This window comes from Filicampus tigris, chromosome 12 (assembly GCF_054856515.1).
Source record: "Filicampus tigris isolate MCC_2025a chromosome 12, RoL_Ftig_1.0, whole genome shotgun sequence".
Lineage (NCBI taxonomy): Eukaryota > Metazoa > Chordata > Actinopteri > Syngnathiformes > Syngnathidae > Filicampus > Filicampus tigris.
This window is the reverse complement of record NC_141228.1, coordinates 15,009,558-15,029,926: the sequence shown is the minus strand read 5'-3', so window position 1 is coordinate 15,029,926 and position 20,369 is coordinate 15,009,558. Positions and strand designations below refer to the sequence as shown.

The following is a 20,369-nucleotide window of genomic DNA, read 5'->3' as shown; positions in this document are numbered from 1 at the left end:
TCACATTTCATATCAATTGTGAAAGTATGCGCTAATGACTCCACAGGTTTGTCACCTGCTAGATATTGACGTAACAAGTCAATTCCCATCCAATCAGCTGCAGATTCACCTGACAGTAGTCACTGCGTGTGTGTGCGCACGTTTGCGTGCGTGTGCGCGTGTAGTGGACAAAGTGCACATGCACCCACTGGGACGCTTTCCTTGGTGGAAGATCCCTTGCCTTGTTGTGTGGATGCCGTTTTCTCGGATGCGTTTTTTTGAAGATGGCAACATTGCAGCTGTACACCAAGGTAGGACTAGCTGTGTTGAATTATTTTGGATTGCATTTATAAATAATATAGAATAGGGACACTAATGCGTCTATATTTTCTATTAAAATATATCTAATGTCTTCGTGGCTTGATATACTTATCCCCCCGCCACACACACACACACACCATTTTTTTTGCATTTCCACGTGTCTCTGAGCACTTAAATCTCAGTTAATTTTAAAAAGTTTTGATTTTAAATACATTTTAATTTAATCTCAGCACTCCCAAAAATGCCAATGGGGATAGTTATAATTTTAATGGATATTGTTATTTCCAAAAGTTGGTTTGGATTTGACAGCAGAGCATTTTTTTCCCTGCCCGTTCTCATCTGTTGGTAAGTAACGTAGTTATACTACAAGTCCCAGAATGCTTTGCAAAATCCGGCGCGTTGCGCAAGACCTGTTCATGCGTCTTAATAAGCAGTCCAATCACTCGTTTGCGCTCTTGTCGCTTTTTTGAATGGCGTTCAAGGGGTAATTTTGTGACAGAATTTCATTCATGTTTACATAGAACCCAAATTGTGTGTGTTTAAAGCGCGGAATACTTAGCTCGAAGTTGCTATCTTAGCATCTAAGTCTGAGTATGGAAGCCCTAAGGGACAATATACACTGGCCAACTTCATACGGTAAACTGGAAATTCCTATTCACAGAACGTGTTTTGCAACTGTAACGCGATGGACCATTAGTGAAGAACAATGTGTATTATTGACCCACTTATGTGTAAATTTTAAGTAAACGAATTCAGTACATGTTTTTTTTTTATTACAGACAATATGCTAAATCAAAATGTATGTACCGGTAACCTAAAAATATGCTAATACTATTACTAAATACTTTGAGAGAGAAAATAACGCACCTACTGTGGATTATAAATATTAACTAGTCCATTTTCAAAGCCAAAACAAGAGTAAGAAGAATCTCATCATGATAATCTTAAACCCAAAATTGTCCACACAGGGAGGACTTTGGAACCTCCTGAAGTAAATGATACAGCTATATACATATAATTGTTTTTAGACAATAAATATTGCAAACCAACTCATCCAATTCATTTTGTGAGTGACTTTGTAATGTGTAATTCAAATTGGGGTTACTCTGGTGAAGATGAAATAATACATTTATGCATACTCTTAAATAGTTGAGGTCATATAGTGCTTCATTCATACACACGTCACACTGTAGTTATGCATAATTGGTAATCCATGTAGGCCTTAAAAGTTGGATGTCCAATGTTAATTTTTAACCCTTTTAAGAGCTTTTTATGCCGATGACTGTCAAATTTCTCATCAAGGTGAGGCCAGAAAGCAATTTCAGTGCAATCAAATAAAAATCAGTCAGAGTGTTACTGTTTTGCCCCACATCTTGGATTCTTTCGCCAGGGGGCCAACGTGTGGACTCCTGACCCGGATGCAGTGTGGGTGTCGGCGCAGCTCGTCCAGGACTACACGCCTGATGACAAGCATGTGCTGCTGCAGCTTTCTGGCGGGAAGGTGAGACAATACAATATTTTCAAATGAAAACATCCATCAAAGCTAAGCTAAATGCCTTCCCCGTTGGCAGGAGATACTTTACCCGGTGGAGGCGCCATCTGACCTTCCTCCACTGGCCAACCCTGACATCTCAGAGGGTGAGAATGACCTGACGGCGCTCAGCTTCCTCCACGAGCCCGCCATCCTGCACAATCTCCGCGTTCGCTTCCTGGACTACAGCAGCATCTACACTTATTGCGGTGAGAAAATGACACCACATGGACAAAAAGTGTTGGGACACACCTCTTTATCTCAACATTAATCAGGGGTTGGGCCGTCCCATTTTGTACATTTTGGGGGGCCCATGTGATGGATTTGGACAATTTGTTTTGAAATCAGAAGTTTGAAATCAGCCAGCACCACAAAATGGATTGTGTCCTACTTGAAATTCCATCTTGAATGGTTTTTTTTTTTCCTTACATAAGGAAATAATTAAGTGCATAAACCTATAATTGTTACTAGGTATCGTGCTGGTGGCTGTCAATCCCTACGATGAGCTCCCCATCTATGGCGAGGAGGTGATCGATGCCTACAGCGGTCAGGACATGGCCGACCTGGAGCCTCACATCTTCTCCGTGGCCGAGAACGCTTATCGGACCATGATCAGGTCAGCCTTGACTCTGGCGCTCTTTCTCTCTCTCTCTTTGCCGTTTTGGGTAATGTACATTTCCTTTCACAGGGAGGAGAACAATCAGTCCATCATCATCAGCGGCGAGTCGGGTTCGGGCAAGACTGTCTCGGCCAAATTCACCATGAGGTACTTTGCGGTGGTGGGAGGAGCCGCTCAGCAGACCAGCGTGGAGGACAAGGTGCTGGCCTCCAACCCTATCATGGAGGTAATGGAGGAACAGCTCAAGTTTGTATTGCTTCTATGTAGGGCTGTTCGATTTTGCCTAACAAGAAAATCTCGATTATTTTCTCTCAAACCCGATTTTACGATTACGATTTCTTTGTAAAATAAAAAAAATAATGAAAAATGAAGTAATTTGAATGTCTTTTATTTAAACTTAATTTTTCTTTCTTTGAACTCAAAATGCCACTTCATTTAACTTAATACACACAGAAACAATCCATTGGGATTAACAGCATTTTACTTGCACAATAGATTTCAGATCTGTTCTTAATCAAACCAATTATGAAAGAAAGTCCATATGCCATCTGAAACAAAATCATCAACATGAGAGAAGGTAGACAGTCAAGTCTGTAAACGCTCACTCGCCTGAGCAAATAGCAGAATCGCCGGTAGCCATGGATGGTTTTGTAGTTTTTCCGGTATGCGCGCTCGTGGGAGGAAGCGGAAATGCCGAGGAAACTACGGTGGCTTAGATACACCAAAAATAAAAAAAATCGAATGTGTCTATTTGAACGTTTTTAGCATCGTTTGATCCAGAATTATTCGGTTTCGGTTCAAAATCGCTTAATCGAACAGCCCTACTACTTTGTTTGCGCCAATGAAACACATTTTGTGTGCAGGCTATTGGGAATGCCAAAACCACAAGGAACGATAACAGCAGTCGGTTTGGGAAGTACATCCAAATCGGCTTTGGCAGGAAAGGAGACATCATCGGGGCCAACATGAGCACCTACCTGCTGGAGAAGTCCAGGGTGGTCTTTCAGGTACACATTATTTGTGGCAATATTTCCTTTAACTGCAGTAAACAGTGGAAAACACTAAAAGTTGTATTTCTAGTTTATTCCTTGCTAGGAAGAATTGAGATTGCATAGAATGAATGACAGAGCCCTACTGTTGTTGTTATCCTTTCGGCTTTTCCCCTCAGGGGTCACCACAGCGAATCAAGTGAACGCACGATTTGCATCATTGACTTGGCAAAGCATTTTACGCCGGATGCCCTTCCTGACGCAACCCTATTAGCAGGGCACACACACAAGACACCATCACTGCGCGGGAATCAAACCCACGCTGCCCGCACACAACTCGGGCGCGTGCACCACTACACTATCAGTGACTGACAGACACAGCCCTACTGTGAATACCAAAAATCTGAAAGTGACGCAAACCTCCAAAAAGGTTTATAATTTCCTATATTTGTCACAAGAAGGCAGTCAGCGCTATTATTTTATCAGACAGGGTGATGGCCGGTCTAAATGACGGTCCGACCTTCACTTCAACATAGTTCCTTGGCACCAAGATGCCACAAGACAGTGCCAAATTAATACTTTTATATTAGACAGGGCTTTGGCCTGACTACAAAAACAGGGAATAGGTGAATTTTGTTTTGAGTAAATAACAGAGGATATGGTCTCACCCTCCCCCCCCCAAAAAAAAAATCAGAGAATAGTTGATTCCATGTGTAGCATAATCACAAATATGCAGGAGAACTCTGTCTTCTGTTTGAGTCCCCTTGTGATCACAAACATGCAATTGTTTACAGAATAACCTTAGGGAAGTCTATTGTCTGCAGACAATAGTGTCAAAAAAGTGTCTACAACCCATTAAGTGTAACATAGATTCAATCACTACTATATGTATGTTGAATAGAAAATGTGTTTTTGTTTTGTTTCCTGTACAATAGGCAGCAGCAGAGAGGAACTACCACATCTTCTACCAGCTGTGTGCCTCCAGACGATTGCCTGAAATGAGATCACTCAAACTGGGTGAGACATGAGCCACGTCATGACCACAAAAGTACAATTGTTTACGGTTACTTGGAACAGTGAATACAAAAAATGACAACTCAATGCATGATGTACCACAAGTTGACAAAGACATTATGTGTTGACATGTAGCAATCTGTTAAAGTAAACGTCAATTAAAAATATTATTATCATTATTATTATTTTAAATAGCATATTCATTTACTTACTTTATCCAGCTGCTGCTGAACATTTCCGCTACACAAACCAGGGAGGAGATGCAAACATTGCTGGCACTGATGATGTGATGGAAATGGAGCGCACTCGCAATGCTTTCACCATCCTGGGTAGGATGTAGTCTATTGACACACACGCACACAAAAGATACATTTGATTCATATTGTTTTCTATCTGTTGAACTTGAAGGCGTGCTCCCTGACCAGCAAATGGAGCTGTTCACAATCCTGGCAGCTGTTCTCCATTTGGGAAACGTGAAGATTTCAGGCAGCGGACGTACTTCGGACCGTTCTTACATTGATGTGAGTTAAAATCACAGAGGTGTTCCTTTTCTCTTTCTAGTTTTAGTCTTGTCGGGATAGAGCAGACACGTGGAATGCAGCATACAAGATCTCCTGACTGACCATCATACCGAATAAAAGAAATAAAAAAATCACTTAAAATGTGTCAAAATATGAACACATTTAAGAAGAAATTGTCAAGTGGTGTTTTAGTCTATGTCTTCCTCCAGGCAGATGACAGTTCTATGGCTATCTTCTCCAAGCTTCTGGGGGTGGAGGCCGCCCATATGTCCCATTGGCTGTGCCATCGCAGGTTGGTGCTGGCAGGAGACACGCTGGTCAAGCCCATGACGGGTCAGCAGGCCGTCGAGGCTCGAGATGCTCTGGCCAAGCATATTTATGAGCAGATGTTCAAGTGGACCGTGCACAGACTCAACTCTGCCCTGCGCAGCCAGGCGGGCCGGGCCAAAACCTTCATAGGCGTGCTGGACATCTATGGGTGAGCTGCATCTATGTGTTATTATAATTCTCGCCATGAACTCACCAAGTGTGATTCTATGTGCAGCTTTGAGACCTTTGAGCGGAACAGCTTTGAGCAGTTTTGCATCAACTACGCCAATGAAAAACTGCAACAGCAGTTCAATAGGGTGAGTCGTGTGACGTCTCATATCAGTTATGAGGTATCAAAAAAAAAAATGTTGGACATAGTATTGAGCCTTGTGGAACGCCCCCAGTTTTCTACTGTAATAGTAAGCAATTGGGGCATTTATATAGAGTGCAATGTAAAAATCTGTGGGCTTATAATACAGCCTTCTGGAACACCACTAGTATCTGTAAATATAACACAAAGAAAAATGAAAAACAGTTACTCTATTACGGTGGTAAGTGAGTGCGTCTTCTTGTGCCACACACCATAATCTTACACCGCAAGCTAGTTAAGTGCGCCTGTTCAGAACCTCCAAAGCCCGTATGTTGGGTCTGTAATTAATTCAGGACCCCCAGTATCTATCCATCTTTGCGACTGTATTGGCAAGTAAATTTGACATTTTATGTAGAATGGACCTAGTCACGTGCCTTGTTTAACGCCATCAGTGTTGCACTGCAACTGCAAGCATTTGTGACTCACTGTATTTATGTATAATGCATCATTCAAATCTGTGGACTTACCATAGTTCCTTGTGGAATGCCATCAGTATCTATCTATTGGGAGTCTACGATGGACTTCCATTACTATGGCAACGTAACTCGTTAAAGATGATATTTTGCCACGTTGGGACGCCGGTGAATATTGTTTCCGGTCGACTCTGACTTGCGGCTGATCCACAATGATTTGCGCAGCACGTGTTCCACCTGGAGCAGGAGGAGTACGTGCGTGAGGAGCTGGCGTGGAGCAGGATCGAATTCAGTGACAATCAGCAGTGTATCAATCTCATCGAGGGACAGCTTGGCCTCTTGGACCTGTTGGACGAGGAGTGCAGGGTCAGCGGTGGACGCATGGGTTGACCAGCCCTGTGATTGACTGCCGACTATTCGAGAGAGAGTTGTAACGTTCTTGTTCATGTCCGGACTGAGCAGATGCCCAAAGGTTCAGACGGCAATTGGGTTCAGAAGCTGTACGACCGGCACCTGACCAGCCGATGCCACCCTCACTTCCGCAAACCTCGCATGTCCAACAGCGCCTTCGTCATACTGCACTTTGCCGACACGGTGCGCGACACCGATTCCTCACTCTTCTTCCGTTTGATCGAATCAAGTTCAAGCGTCGGCTTGTTTCCGCAGGTGCAGTACGAATGCCGAGGCTTCCTCGACAAAAATCGAGACACTGTCTTCGAGGAGCTGGTCAACGTTTTGAAAGCGAGTCAGGTAGGTGTGCTTTGACGGTACTGGAATAGATGCACGGCGGTTTGAAAATCGAAAGCGGAGCGCCCCTGGGGCTGTGCGAATAAACAGAACTTCGGAGTTCATTAAAAATCGGCAATCTCGCATCTGTGTGCGTCAGTCGGAGCTGGTGGCCGAGTTGTTCCAACAGCGAGGAGATCGGCCGAGTATGGCCAATGGAAGCGTCCGCTCAGGAAGAAGAGCCCACAGAGAACACAAGTTGACCGTGGGCTTTCAGGTGAACTTTTTTTCCCAGTCTCTTCTCCAATGTCTCCTTTTGTCTTTTTCGCCAAATATCCTCTATCGTTTTTTGTTGTTGTTTTTTTTCAGTTCCGTCAGTCCTTGCAGATGCTGATGGACACTCTGAACAGCACCACACCTCACTACGTGCGCTGTATCAAACCCAACGACCTCAAGGAGCCCTTTATGTGAGCGCTTACTTCAACGCTATCACTGACGGCCTTTAAACTGAAAACATTTGACTCCGTCAGGTTCGACCCGAAGAGGACGGTGCAGCAGTTGAGAGCGTGTGGAGTGTTGGAGACCATCCGAATCAGTGCTGCTGGTTTTCCATCCAGGTGAAGACTTCTTGTCCTTTATTCGAACAAGTGAGCCACTGAGAACTCCAGTGGGCTAATTCCTTTCGTCATTTTGCAGGACAGTGATTTAATGTATTTTTATTGTAATCTGGGGTAGTCCGTCTTACTTCTGGATACTTATTTTTGCAGAAAATGTGTTTTTCCTCAGAGTCTAGTTTATGAAGTGATTGGGCCACATTTGATTAAAATGACACCGTTATTTCCCCAGATGGACGTACGGGGAGTTCTTCTTCAGGTATCGTGTTCTGCTGCGAGGGTCCCAACGCCGGGAGGAAGCTCGGCTCGCATGCCAGCAGGCCTTACCTCGGCTCATCCCCGACCCGGACCAGTACGTCTTTGGAAAGACCAAAGTCTTTTTCCGGGCCGGGCAGGTAGCTCTTCTGGAGAGATTGAGAGCGGAGAGGCTCCGGGCGGCCGCCGCGATCCTTCAGAGTTGTGTCAGAGGATGGCTGGCCCGGATTCACTACAGGAGAACCTTGGAAGCCAGCATCACCATACAAAGATACTGGAGAGGAGCTCTGGCCAGACGGTGAGCTCATTTAAATGTGCTCTTTTTCTGCTATTCTAAAATTCAGCACTGTTAGCATGTTAGCACGTCTGCGTCAGGCTTCTGAGTTTCCAACCCTAATGAGGATTAACTATAAAAAAAATGGACGGATGGAGTTTTTTTTCTAATGCAAAAGCACATGGGCTGTTTTGATTTCATTTCATCCCCTCGCAGTTTGGCTCAGACCTTGCGGTACACCAAGGCTGCTTTGGTAATCCAAAAGACTTACCGCATGCTGGTGGACAGACACATGTTCCTCCTGGTCCGCCAAGCCGCCATCACCATCCAAGCCTTTGTCAGAGGCACGCTGAGCCGTCGTCAATACCGACGGGTTAGTGTTTTGTCACCCTATGATTTCCTGATTCAAACACAAAGACGGGGTAGTCTAGTGGTGAACCTCGATGACTTTTCTTCAGCTTGCGGCCGAGCGAGCCGCCACGCTGCTCCAAGCCAGAGTGCGAGGCTGGTTGGCGAGGAGGAACTTCACGAGGTTGCGGGCAGCCGTTGTGTTGGCGCAGTGTTGCGTACGTCGTAAGGCAGCCAGAAAGGAGCTGCTGAAGCTCAAGACCGAAGCCCGCTCGGTGGAGAGGTACCAAGAGCTCAACAAAGGCATGGAGCTCAAACTGATGCAGCTGCAGATGAGAGCAGACCAGGAGGTGTGTCATTATGTCACGTTAGTTACACTAGGTTAGGACTCGGGGTTGCTGTCAGCAGTAGGGAGGGCCGAATGAGCACTGGCTCTGATTTTAATTTAAAATAGGACTCCATAATTCTAAAAAGCTTTCCAAAAGGAGCCTCCCCTAAAAAGTTATCTGAAATAATAAAATAAAAAAAATCTTTAAAAAATTACGATTTTTTTATTATTAGTAGTATTTTTGTTATAAATTACGAAAAAAAACTATTGTGTCCTGGCCGCATTTTATATAAATTAAAAAGCGGAGGAATGTCCGTCGGAAAATATATTTGTTAAAAATCGAATTTATTTTTAAATTTAAAATTTTCGGATCTGGGTTGGGTTTGGTAAAATGGGCTTATGGGTTTTGGGTTAGAGTTGACAATTGACTGAATGAATTTCACTTATCTCTTGTATCATGACACTAATGATGATGTGTTCCAGGCCAGAGAGAGCGCTGCCCTCAAAGAGAGCCTGCGTGCCGAGCGCGAAATGGCCGCCGCCGAAATGGCCGCTTTGAGGACAAAACTTGAGAAACTAGAAGCACGTCATGCCACTCCTGCTCCTGCTCCTTGTGCCGTCGTGAGCCAGGAGACGGAGCAGGAAAGGAGGCGAGCAGAGGAGAAGGCTGCCCGGGAGCTACTTCAGCTGACACAAGTAACTGCACCTGCAACGTCGTTTTTGGACTGACTACGCGCTTTACTTTGTACTTTTTGTGACTCTTGAAGGAGGTGGAGACGCTGCAGAAAGAAAAGACGTCACTCAGCGAAGAAACGGAGCGTCTCTCTGCATGCCTGCTCCAGCGCGAACGAGCACAAGAAGGTACCGCGTGTCACTTTGGCTTGGCTGTCTTCATTCTCTTACTTTTTGCAACCGTGCAGCTCTCGTGCAACAAGCGGCCTCTCAGGCCACGGCGGCTGTGAGGGCGGAGCTTGACGAGGAGAGGAGGAAGCACCAGGGCCTCCTGCGGGAGTTCACCAGGCTGGAGCAGCGATACGACAACCTGAGGGAGATGAGCCAGCTTAGTGAGGTTCGCAGCCGACACAAAAGTTACACGCATTTATTTTTTGTTGCGGACAGCCTGAGCGACAAGCGCTGATGGCAAATCTGTCCGTACTATGCAGGGATGGCGCTACACTCCGGCTAGTGGTCAGGAAACAATAATTTGTAAAATGAGCAGACCCACGTGGGGAATGACCAATAAAATCGATTTGTGAAAAAGTATGAAATTGACCAAATTTGGACAAAGAGGTTTTCCATCCGACGGTGACGATATAAGACATGACTGTTAAAGAGAAAACTATAAAATAAAATGTCAAAGTTAATATTTTAATTATTTATTTCCTTTTTTTTTTTTTTTGATGATCAACTTTATAACACTGATTCATTTATTTTTTTGGTCCAGAGAAATTCAAAATTTAGTGTCCAATTCATCATCAGAGTCAACGCTCTGTCAAGTATTCCGCATATTCATCTTAAGTTCAACGTTCAAATGAGAAGTCAACGTCATAAATTTGGCTCAAAATACCACCGAAAAATTAACACTGAATTTAGAATTTTAAGGTGAATTGGTTACTGAATTTTTAAAATGAATATTGCATACAAAAGTGTTTTTTCTTTTTTTTTTTTTTTTTTAATGGTAAACAATTTCAATGTTAGAAAATTCATGTTGAAAAAGAAATTCAGTTTTAGTCATTCGCATACAAACTGGCACAGATATTCTTCCCTATTCCTTCAAACGATTGTGTTCGTCATGTCACCGCAGGGCACCCGGGGTCTCAGGAGATCCGACTCGGCGCTAAGCTCCGAGCCTCTCTCCCCCTCGCCTCTGTCCCTCACCCCTCTCTCGCTCTCCCCCTTCCCGTCTACCTTCCCGTCTCCCGAGGAGGTGCGCCGGGTCAGCGTGACGTCTCCCACCGCCGAGGGAGGCTTGGCAGAGTGGACTTTGGAAACGCCAATGGTTTGGGACACATTTCCATTGCCGTCCTCCTCTTTTAAAACTGCACTCTTGGCAAAACGAGCAGCTTGCCAGAAGCGTGACTTCCCATTCCGCTCGGCTTGCAGGAGCAGCTGATGGACAAGATGGGCTTGAGCAAAGACTCCGCCATGGAGCTGAAAGGAGAAGACCTGGCCCACGCCTACGACGCAGTACGAGTGGCCAACAAGTGAGTCTTGACTCATTCATCACTGCTCCTGAAGGACTACGGTAAGGACTAACTCGCCGTGAACTTATTTGTCTTTTTGGAGGTTTTTGGAGAGCCAGTTGCTAAGTCAGCGCAGTCAGTGGGAGGAGGAAGTGGAGAGGCTGAGGTGTCAGCTGCTTCGAGTTAGCTCGGGTTCGTCTTCTCATCATCAGGTAGCCGCTTTTTTTGTAAAATGCGTTTTTCCGCAGCCTGTCGTTATTTGGCGTGTGGGTGATAAGATGACTTTGAACTAACTGTGGATATAATGAGCCACGTGCCGCTTCATCCATCATTGCCCGATTATGTAGACACACATAAGGTACAATCCATTTTGGGAACTTCCAAACGTTTGCGTGTGTGTGTGAAGGAGCTTCTGGATGCCCGCGAGCAGGAGTGCGCAAGGCTGAGGAGGGAACTGAAGGAACTTCGGAACACCGTCACATTCCGCAGACTCCTCACTCAAGGTGAGAGAGAAGTTATTTGATTCGATTTTTGGGCCATTTAAAAACTCACTCCAAGTTTCTGATCCGGTGTTTTTTTTACTTTCTAGTTTTACCATCCGTTTTTCCCACCGAGAGCCCTTCTCCAGTCCAGCAGAAAGCGCCCGCAGCGGCCGGCCTGTTGGAATGCAGGAGACGAGATGAGGGCAAACTCATCAAAAATCTCATCAGCGGTGAGCATTTTTTTTTTTTTGGTGCCAAAATATTTTAATGCACTGTTATTTCAAATTCATTTTACTGCATTACCCTTAAAGGGGAAGTCGACCCAAAAATGTGGCCCCGCTAGTCAAAACACGGCATGTTGATTAATATTGCATTTGTGGAATATGAGTTAAAGCAGTAAAATCCACCCATTTTTGTCCACAGTTTATAACACACACCGTTGCTCAGGGCTCAGGTAACAGCCAATCATGGCTCAGCTTCAGAACACAAATGATCCGTGATTGGTCGTTATAGGCGCTCTGAGCACCAGTGATGTCATTTTCAGTCGACAGCAAGTGACAAAATGGCGGCCCCCAGAAATGGCTTAAAAGGGTGGATTCTGCTACTTCAAGAGGAAGTGAACCCAAACATATTTTTTTCAAGAATATGTTCTATGCAAGCCCACTAGTTGAAACAAGGCATTCTGATAAATACTGTGTTTGTGGAATTAGATTTAATCCACTAGTTTTCAGCCATCTCTGGGGGTGGCCATTTTGTCATTTCTGTCGACTGAAAATGACATCACAATTACTCAGGGCTCACATAACGACCAATCACGGCTGACCTGTTTTCTGAAGCTGAGCCGTGATTGGTCGTTACCTGAGTCCTGAGTAATTGTGATGTCATTTTCAGTCGACAGAAATGACAAAATGGCCTCCCTCCGAGATGGCTATAAAAGGGGTGGATTTTGCCGCTTAACTCATATTCCACAAACACAATGTTAATCAGAATGCCGTGTTTCAACTAGTGGGACTGCTGGGAACATATTATTGAAGAAAATATGTTTGGGTTGATTGACAAATGACAAGTTTGTGACGACGTAACTACATATGGACCGGTGATTGGCTTCAATGGAGATGCCGCTAACTACAGTAAAATACGCATCATGCCACGTTCTGCTTCCTTAGCTTTTTTTTTTTTTTTTCTTTTGTCAATGAGTTTTACATTGTAGCTATCAATCTTCATACGTGTTCAAATCAGAAGCCTCTCACGAACAGCAGAACACCCGCGAGTAGGTTCTCCCTTTTCTGTCTTTGTGTCCAGACGTGCGGGCGGACGTGGGCGTGTCGCTTCCTCCCGGGCTGGCGGCCAGCGTGGTCTTCCTGTGCGTTCGGCAGGCGGACGGCCGGGGCGATCAAAGCGGCGCTTCGTCGCTGTGTCGCGCCGCTGTCGCCGCCATGAAGACGGCTCTGAAGGTAACCACTTTAGAGTCTTCAATGAATCTAACATGTTATCGGTGTGTGTGCGCGCACAGGATCCAACGCGTAGGAAGGTCTCAATATAATTTTTTTTTTTTCTGCAGAAACACAGCAGTGATTTAGACATGACTGCTTTGTGGCTAAAAAACATCAGCTTGTTGCACGACCTGCTGACTCGGCACACCCCCAAACAGGTGACAAGCATGTACACACAAACCCGTGTATTATAAGAAGGGTCGTCAGGGACATCATTCAGGATTACTTCTCACACACAGTTCTGAAAAACGTATTTTGGTACAGAAAGTGTTTCAGTAGTGTGTGTGTGTGTGTGAGTGGATTTCAATATTGCGGGCTTCCACGTGTGCGTTTCAGCCGCGCATCGACGAGAACCTGCCACCGCTGACCTTTGACGTCAGCAGTCTGACCCACGCGCTGAGCGAGCTCCGCATCCAAGCTTATCAGCAGCTCGTCTCCATCACTGAGAAACGCCTACATAACTTCATAGGTGGCGCCAGAAAGCAGACCTCAACCCGCCTTCTTCACGCGAATGACTTTCATCTCACCTCCTCCTCCTCCTCCTTCTTCCGCCTGTTCCTCAGCCGCCCTGTTGGAAGGTGAAGACGTTCCGGCGGGCTCCAGTAGGCGGGCGGCGAATGCTCCCACCGTGGCTCTGGTGCTGAAGGAGCTTGGGGCCCTTCACGCCGCCATGTCCCATCAGGCTTTGCACGCGACGCTGATGGAGTGCGCCTTTCACCAGCTGGTCTACTTTATGTCCGCTTCGGCTCTCAACAGCCTGCTGCTCATGAAGGACGTGTGCTGTTGCAGCCGTGGGATACACATTCGGTATTTTCCTTAATTGTTCATTTTAAACTTAATTGAGTCCAGAATCCTCAAATAGATGTCATAATAAACGCCAAATATATCATCATTACCAACTCAACTTTCACATCGGCTTCGTCTTTCTTGATCACACTTGTGTTGTCTTGCGGTTTAGGCTGAACGTAAGCCATCTGGAGGAGTGGCTGCGCGGCCGCGGTTTGCAGACAGAGGGCGCTGTGTCCTCGCTGGCGCCTCTCATCCAGGCGGCTCAGCTGCTGCAGGTCGGCAAGAACACGGACGCAGACGCGCAGGCCCTTGTGCAAGCGTGCACTGCCCTCAGCGGCCAGCAGGTGACCCTTGACCTTTTGCTCGACGCTAAAGATACGTTTCCACCAAGCACTTGGGTTCACTCCATATTATTATTTGGTTCTTTTTATTAAGACTTCACTCTTGTAATGTATTCATACTTTTCTCAGAATATATTACAAATTTATTGTCACATTACAATTTTTTTTTTTGCCGGATAACATTACGACTTCATAATATTCTTACTTTATTTTCATAAAAATTCAAATGAAACGAACTAAAATTTGTAGTATTGTGATTTTATTTTGTAACATTGCTTTTTTGTAACATTACGACAGTCCCACTAAATTCTCACTTTAAGTTTCTTGTAACATTACATATTTCTACTGGCAACTTTATCATGATATTCAGACATGAGTCTGATATTGTGATGTTTTTTTTCATATTACATAACTTCATTCTAATATTGTTTCCTGTAACATTGTGATTTTATCATAATCTTATCATAATCTGGGTTTATTTTCGTAATATTTTATCGCCCCCCACCGCCCCACTCCCTCATATCATCAACACAACTGAATGTGAAAAGAACATCAGTACTGTATTTACAAAAACTGAGCTGAACTGTCCTACTTGGTGGAAATCAAGCTTTGTCGAAAGATGTATTTGTAAAGCGTGGACACGATGAGCAGTTACCGCTGTTGTGTTGAGCAGATTGTGAAGATTCTCAGCAACTACACGCCTCATGGTGATGTTGAGGAAAGAGTCTCCCTCAATTTCATCCGCTTGGTTCAGGTACGTCTTGCACCACTCACACATGGTCACATGTCTCAAGATATAGCCTCCATTATTCATGGATAATTAGTGTGTTTGTTGGGTTTGTGCTCAGGCCAAAACAATGAATGTGTTACTTTGGCGCCATCTATTGAAATATTAGCTTTAATACATTTCTAGTCCGTTTCAAATGTCCTTTTTGTTGGCGGTAAAAGTCAAACTAATAATTCTGCTTCTCTCGACGAAGCTTCTAAAAGACAGTGTAGCCTAAGCTCTTACAATTTGCCTGTATTTCCTAACATTTATTATTGTGTAAACGCCAAAATTCAAATTGAATGACTTTAATGATTTGTGAAAAGTGTTTGGTGTGCATATTTGTTTACCCATGTGTGATGTCACGCCAGTTTCAGATAGCGTGCTGTTAAGGCTAATATGCTTGTTGAGAAGTTGAATTACTGAACACAGTTGTTTATGTAGCTTGAATTTATGATTTTGTACAGGCTAAAACATGGGCACTATGTGGTTATTTTGTTGTTTGCTTCAAACACGTTTTTGTTGAGGTAGGATCATTTATACATGCATTGAAAAATGTGTGATTAAAAATGAAATATATCAAGAGCACGTATTTTGTCCATATTTAAAATAGCATTTTTCGTCCTACACCTGGTTAGGAAGTTTGTGGTCCTTTGTGAACCCCCCCCTGTAGCACTGATGGAAAAACTGTGACCCCTGCCAGCATTTAAGTTGCCCATCCCTGGGCTAGAAGCATGGTGTTGATGCTTTATGATCGTCTCCGCTTTGGGTGATCTGCTGCCAAATTGTGGCAATTATATGCACTTACCAACACCTTTTGTGGGTGCCAATTTCTATAGAGATTGTTTCAGATTATTTTCATGCCATCTTCATTCATTTGAAAACAACAGCGACCACCCCCGGTCCAACACACACACACAACTTAACGGTATCGTATGTCTTACAATGTGTCTTTTTCAGGGTCTCCTTAAAGACCGTGTGGATGCTCAATCTCGCCAGACCCTCTTGGACGTAAAGCGCGTGTTTCCCGTCACGTTTCCAAACGAGACGCCGCCCGCCATCCGTGCGGATAACTTGGTCATCCCGGATTCCCTCAAGATAGGCTTTCTACGCAGAGTGTGACATTTTTCTGTCAAATGAAATTCAATTCAAATTTGCCATCTTTTATTGGAAGCAGAACACAACAAGACTGTCGTCCCGGTAACTCCCAGAAACATAAATATTAAAAAAAAAAAAAAAACTTTATAAACATCTTGTGTATAAAAGAAATGTTCCATGCGACTACTGTGCAACACTTCACATCGTCATCAGTTATAAATATTTTTATATTCACAAACATTTGAAAAATAGAAAAGAAGATATCAAAATAAAGGAGACAACATCAAATTATTACGCGTGCTGGCACAATACATTTCTTTTTAAAAATGAAAATCTCTTTTTGTTTCAGCGTTCCTATCATGCACCATGAGAGGAAGTACAGGACCGTGCACGTGGGGCAGAACATGCACGTCTACCCTCTTGGTTGTGTGCTTTTTATTTATTTATTTTTGCTTGGGCTTCCATCCCCAAACCTCAGCATGCCGCTGAAAGACGGCAAATTTGGTGGCATTGTCTGTCGAGGTGCACACACCACAGAGACGCTGATTAGGGTCAGCTAATTCGACTCATCCCTGCAGATGTGCACACACCTACATGTGCTTGAAGGACAGCAACACCCAAACAATGGCCGCCTTTCCTGAGCCACACTGAAAAGAAGAAAGTTGTGGTACTACCATAATTAAGTCGAAACGATACAAGAAAATACACTCATGTGGAGAGGATGAAGCTGAAAATTTTGCCTGAATGAAGTTGGAATTTTGGCGACAAAAAAAAATCCTGTTAATGAGAAGTTTATTAACAGAATTAAGTCAGAAGTTGGCATTAAAAATATTCCTAGAATTAAGTAATATTTTGGCAAAAAGTTGTAATTTTATGAGCATTATTTAAAAATATTTAGAATTGTATATAGTATTAAAAATGTAATTACGGAGTAATATAGTCAGAATTGAGTGACAAAAATGTTGGTAATTACAGGAACAAAGTTGAAATCTGGGTTGAAAGAAATATTTATGGTAAGAAACTTCTGACAGTCATAATTTGGTGAGGTAAAAGAATAAATTGAAACATTACGAGGATTGTTTTTGTGACAATAAATAACAGAATAAAATATTCAGAGTGTTAAGTCATAATTTGGAAAAAAGTCAGTATTGTGAAAATAAGCAATATTAAGCGAATAATGCCATAATTTGGCAAGGACAATATTACGAAAATAAAGGCATGACAACGAACGACTTTTGACTTAACAGAACTTTTCTTTTTTTTTTTCTCTTCTTCTCGGTGTGGCCTTAAGACTTCTTCATACAAGCTCCACCTCACATGAATTTTAAGTCAGCGCAGCTCAATTCCCAAGAACTTCTGATTAAAAAAAAAAAAAAAAATCAGTCTCCACCAAAGCTGCAGCAAACATTGGGCCCTTGACATTAAGTATCTTTTAATACAATATATCCAACACTTGTGCTGATATCAGAATAGGAATATTATCCACCATGTAAACATTATGAGACAGCTTAAAAAAATTAAAGATATTTTATTCTATAGATCAGATGCATAGAGTTCCAATCTTAATACGAGAAGGCCTGCCGCCTAACTAGCGTGGGATTGCTCGTAACAGGGCAAAATACGACCACAAACATACACCCTGTATAACGCCAACTACAATTTGATGATGGTGTCACTTGATGGACAGGCAAGAATCATTGAGGATGTTTGGTTTCATTTACGTGGAATCATTCCAGTCAATACACAGCTCCTAAATTTGATGGGAGGAACCTCCAAAGTTCAACCGGTCTTCAATAAATTCACATCATTAATAAACGAATGGACCCTGTGTTGAAAAGTTAGTTGGCGAGCCACTTTGAACTCTCAGATCTGGGTTCAAATTCCAGTGAGGTCAGATGGCCCATTTATGCAAAATGGGTGTGCTGTGTCAAGAACGGTATCTGGTTTAAAAACTGTGCTAGGCATTATTGTGCGAATGACTTGACTTTAAATTTTGCTATTCAAATTTGTATTTCTCATCCCAGCTATAGCGATAAACTTACAACCCATTTCTTGGTAGCTTTAACTCCGCAATAGGAGTAGTTTTTACTACTCTTTGGATCAAAAATCTTGACCCAAGCTACTGGGTCAAATCACAACCCATGTTCAACCCAGGAATTGACCTTGCCGTTCCAGTACTTATCCAGTATCTCTGTGCTTCTATTTCAGGACCTTATATAGCACACTGCAGTCAACTTTGACACAAGCAGTTCCCCAATAAATGTCTTTGTCCCATCGTCGATTTAAAGAAAAATAAGATAGCAAGAGTGATGACCCTGTGCTCTGTAACCATCATACTACTTGACATGCTCTACTCATTAGAAAAGGGATGGACAACCTGCAGCCAAAGAGATTCGAGCCGACCTGCCATGCGATTCTAAAAACAACTACAACCTCAGAGGTTAGTTTGGTCATTGCATCATGTTAGCTCATCGTTTTAGTATGGCCTAGGGGGGACGACTAAAAGGGCCCCTGATTGGAAAAAAGGATGTCCACCCCCTCGAGGTTGTCCGTTTCTTCCATGCCAGATGCAGACCGGGTGCGGCGGGGATCTTCAGCCCTTTGAGCGGCGGCCCCATTTGACGGACAGACAATGACTTGTGCTTGGTGTCGTAAAAACAACCCACATAGACGTGTTTCCGCATGGGGGACTTGGCACCTTCCACCTGGAATGTTTACACAGGTTACAAAGACGGAGTAAACCATGACACGAAAAGCGCATGACGATCTTGGCTTGTGTTGGTTTCACTCGCAGGCAGTACACACTCTATATATATGTGTGTGTGTGTGTGTGTGTGTGTATATATATATATATATATATATATATATATACACACACACACACCTATGTGCACTGGTCATCACAAAGATGGCGGGTGAACGAGACAGAAGGCATTGAGGGTGTCAGGCAGTGTGCTCTGGTCCACCATCTCACATCATCCCCAAATATAGTGGAACTTCACGTATGACTCATGATTAGACTCAGAACTCCATTTGTATAAATATAATCTGGAAGAGAAGAGTAAACAATAGATAGTTGCGCTTCAACGTGTTCACCTGCTGTGCTTTTCTTCCCTGGGAATCTCCCTATCACGGTTCCTTCAGGAATGTTTGGCATCTTTTCACCGACACATTTGAGCAACTATCTTCCAAAAGAAAAATAAAACCCTGTGCAGCCGAATGAGATGTGTGCAACGTGAAATACGACTTGTCAGAAATGTCCCAGGACTGGCGTCACGAAAAGAGTTTTCCCCTTCAGTGTGTGTCAGATAATCAACCAGCACATCCACAAGGAGATCCTGAGTGTGTGAGAAGAGGCGAGAGTTGTGGTAGGACAACGTGGCTGCTCACAACGCCCCGAGCATCTGACAGTTCCTTGCCCAGAAGGGCATTTCCATGCTGTAGCAAACATCAAGATGGCCGTGATGATGGAGCTGCGGAGGATCACTGAAGAATCCCGGAAGAAGGAGTTCATGGGGGCGTGGCACAGAAGGCTGGGAATGAGCGTTAGACTCCAGGGGAATTACTTGAAGGGGAAAACTTGAAGTTTAGATTTCAAATACAGTGGTGCCTTGATATACGAGTAGTATACGTTCAGTGACTATGGGCGTAACTCAAAACATTCACAACTCAAATCATCGTTTCCCATTAAAATGAATGTAAATGCCATTGTGTTCCTTCCTGCCCAATTGTTTTTCAATAAAGACTTATTTGTATTTTACAAAAAATATAGTCATAATTATAACAGTAAGATGCAGTAATGTCATTTTCTCAGAGGATAAAGAATATATGCGCGTCGCTCCACCGTTCAAGTTGCTTTCAGCACAAGAACACCACCACGTACTGTAAATGCTATTCATTTAGCTCTCTATGGCGATTTTGTGTTAGTGTTAGGATTTTTTTTAATACACAGCATCAATGATTAGTTTGAACATAAACTCAACTGGAAGGAGCATCAAACAGCCCGAAGCCTCAAGAAGAGGGTTGAGCTCAAATTTTTGCTTGCAAGTCGAGGCAAAAAAATCGTCCGTCAACAGCTGCCATCTGGAAAACCTCATTAGCAAATCACTCGTATCTTAAGGCACCTCCGTGTATATTTTTCAACACCAGTCCCGGAACCTTTCTGACACACCTCACAAACTCCACGATTCAACTTGACCACAAAGATGGTTGACGTGATCCATAATGATGAACGCACCCCCATCGGAATGAATGCATTTACATCACTAGGCGCGGTCGGGGGCGTAGCGGTGGGGGTTGGCGCTTAGCCTCGGCCTTCCTCGGCCGAGCGTTGGTCCGACTTGAGCTTGACGAACTCCTTGGCCACGTCGTCGTTGTTGCGCTGCGACAGGATGCGCAGCACGGTCAGGCCCGTCTCGTCCATGTGGATGCGCTTGCCCAGGGGCAGCCAGCAGGCCACGCTGCCCTTGGAGGCCACGTCCTTCAGCTGCAGCACGGCCATGCCCACCGTGCGGTCCTCACGGGCGAAGCAGTAGTCCTTGACGCACACCTGAAGCTCGTAGCACTCGGGGCCCACCTCGCTGCTCAGCGTACTGATGGCGGAATG

General features: G+C 44.0%; 2 protein-coding genes across 2 annotated transcripts in view; one reads left to right on the top strand and one right to left on the bottom strand.

Moving 5' to 3' along the window:
* The first annotated feature begins 104 nt into the window (after positions 1–104).
* On the top strand, positions 105–16,031 carry LOC147138644 (unconventional myosin-Va). The gene is made up of 35 exons (XM_086046352.1): positions 105–290; positions 1,691–1,801; positions 1,872–2,040; positions 2,303–2,447; positions 2,520–2,676; positions 3,314–3,457; positions 4,375–4,456; positions 4,675–4,782; positions 4,862–4,974; positions 5,184–5,452; positions 5,519–5,600; positions 6,292–6,432; positions 6,529–6,660; positions 6,733–6,816; positions 6,953–7,069; positions 7,162–7,259; positions 7,323–7,409; positions 7,639–7,959; positions 8,152–8,308; positions 8,394–8,633; positions 9,095–9,307; positions 9,379–9,472; positions 9,532–9,680; positions 10,416–10,610; positions 10,715–10,815; positions 10,898–11,006; positions 11,201–11,297; positions 11,384–11,506; positions 12,579–12,730; positions 12,838–12,927; positions 13,106–13,238; positions 13,333–13,576; positions 13,728–13,902; positions 14,573–14,653; positions 15,626–16,031. The coding sequence occupies exons 1-35, from the start codon at positions 264–266 to the stop codon at positions 15,785–15,787; spliced, it is 4,902 nt and encodes a 1,633-aa protein (XP_085902478.1). The 5' UTR covers positions 105–263; the 3' UTR covers positions 15,788–16,031.
* Positions 15,813–20,369, bottom strand: part of unc13a (unc-13 homolog A (C. elegans)) — a 49,851-nt gene continuing 45,294 nt past the window's right edge. Inside the window, exon 44 of the mRNA XM_086046353.1 lies at positions 15,813–20,355. Within this exon, the coding sequence (XP_085902479.1) occupies positions 20,067–20,355 (289 nt within the window). The 3' untranslated portion in view covers positions 15,813–20,066. The remainder of the gene's footprint in view (positions 20,356–20,369) is intronic.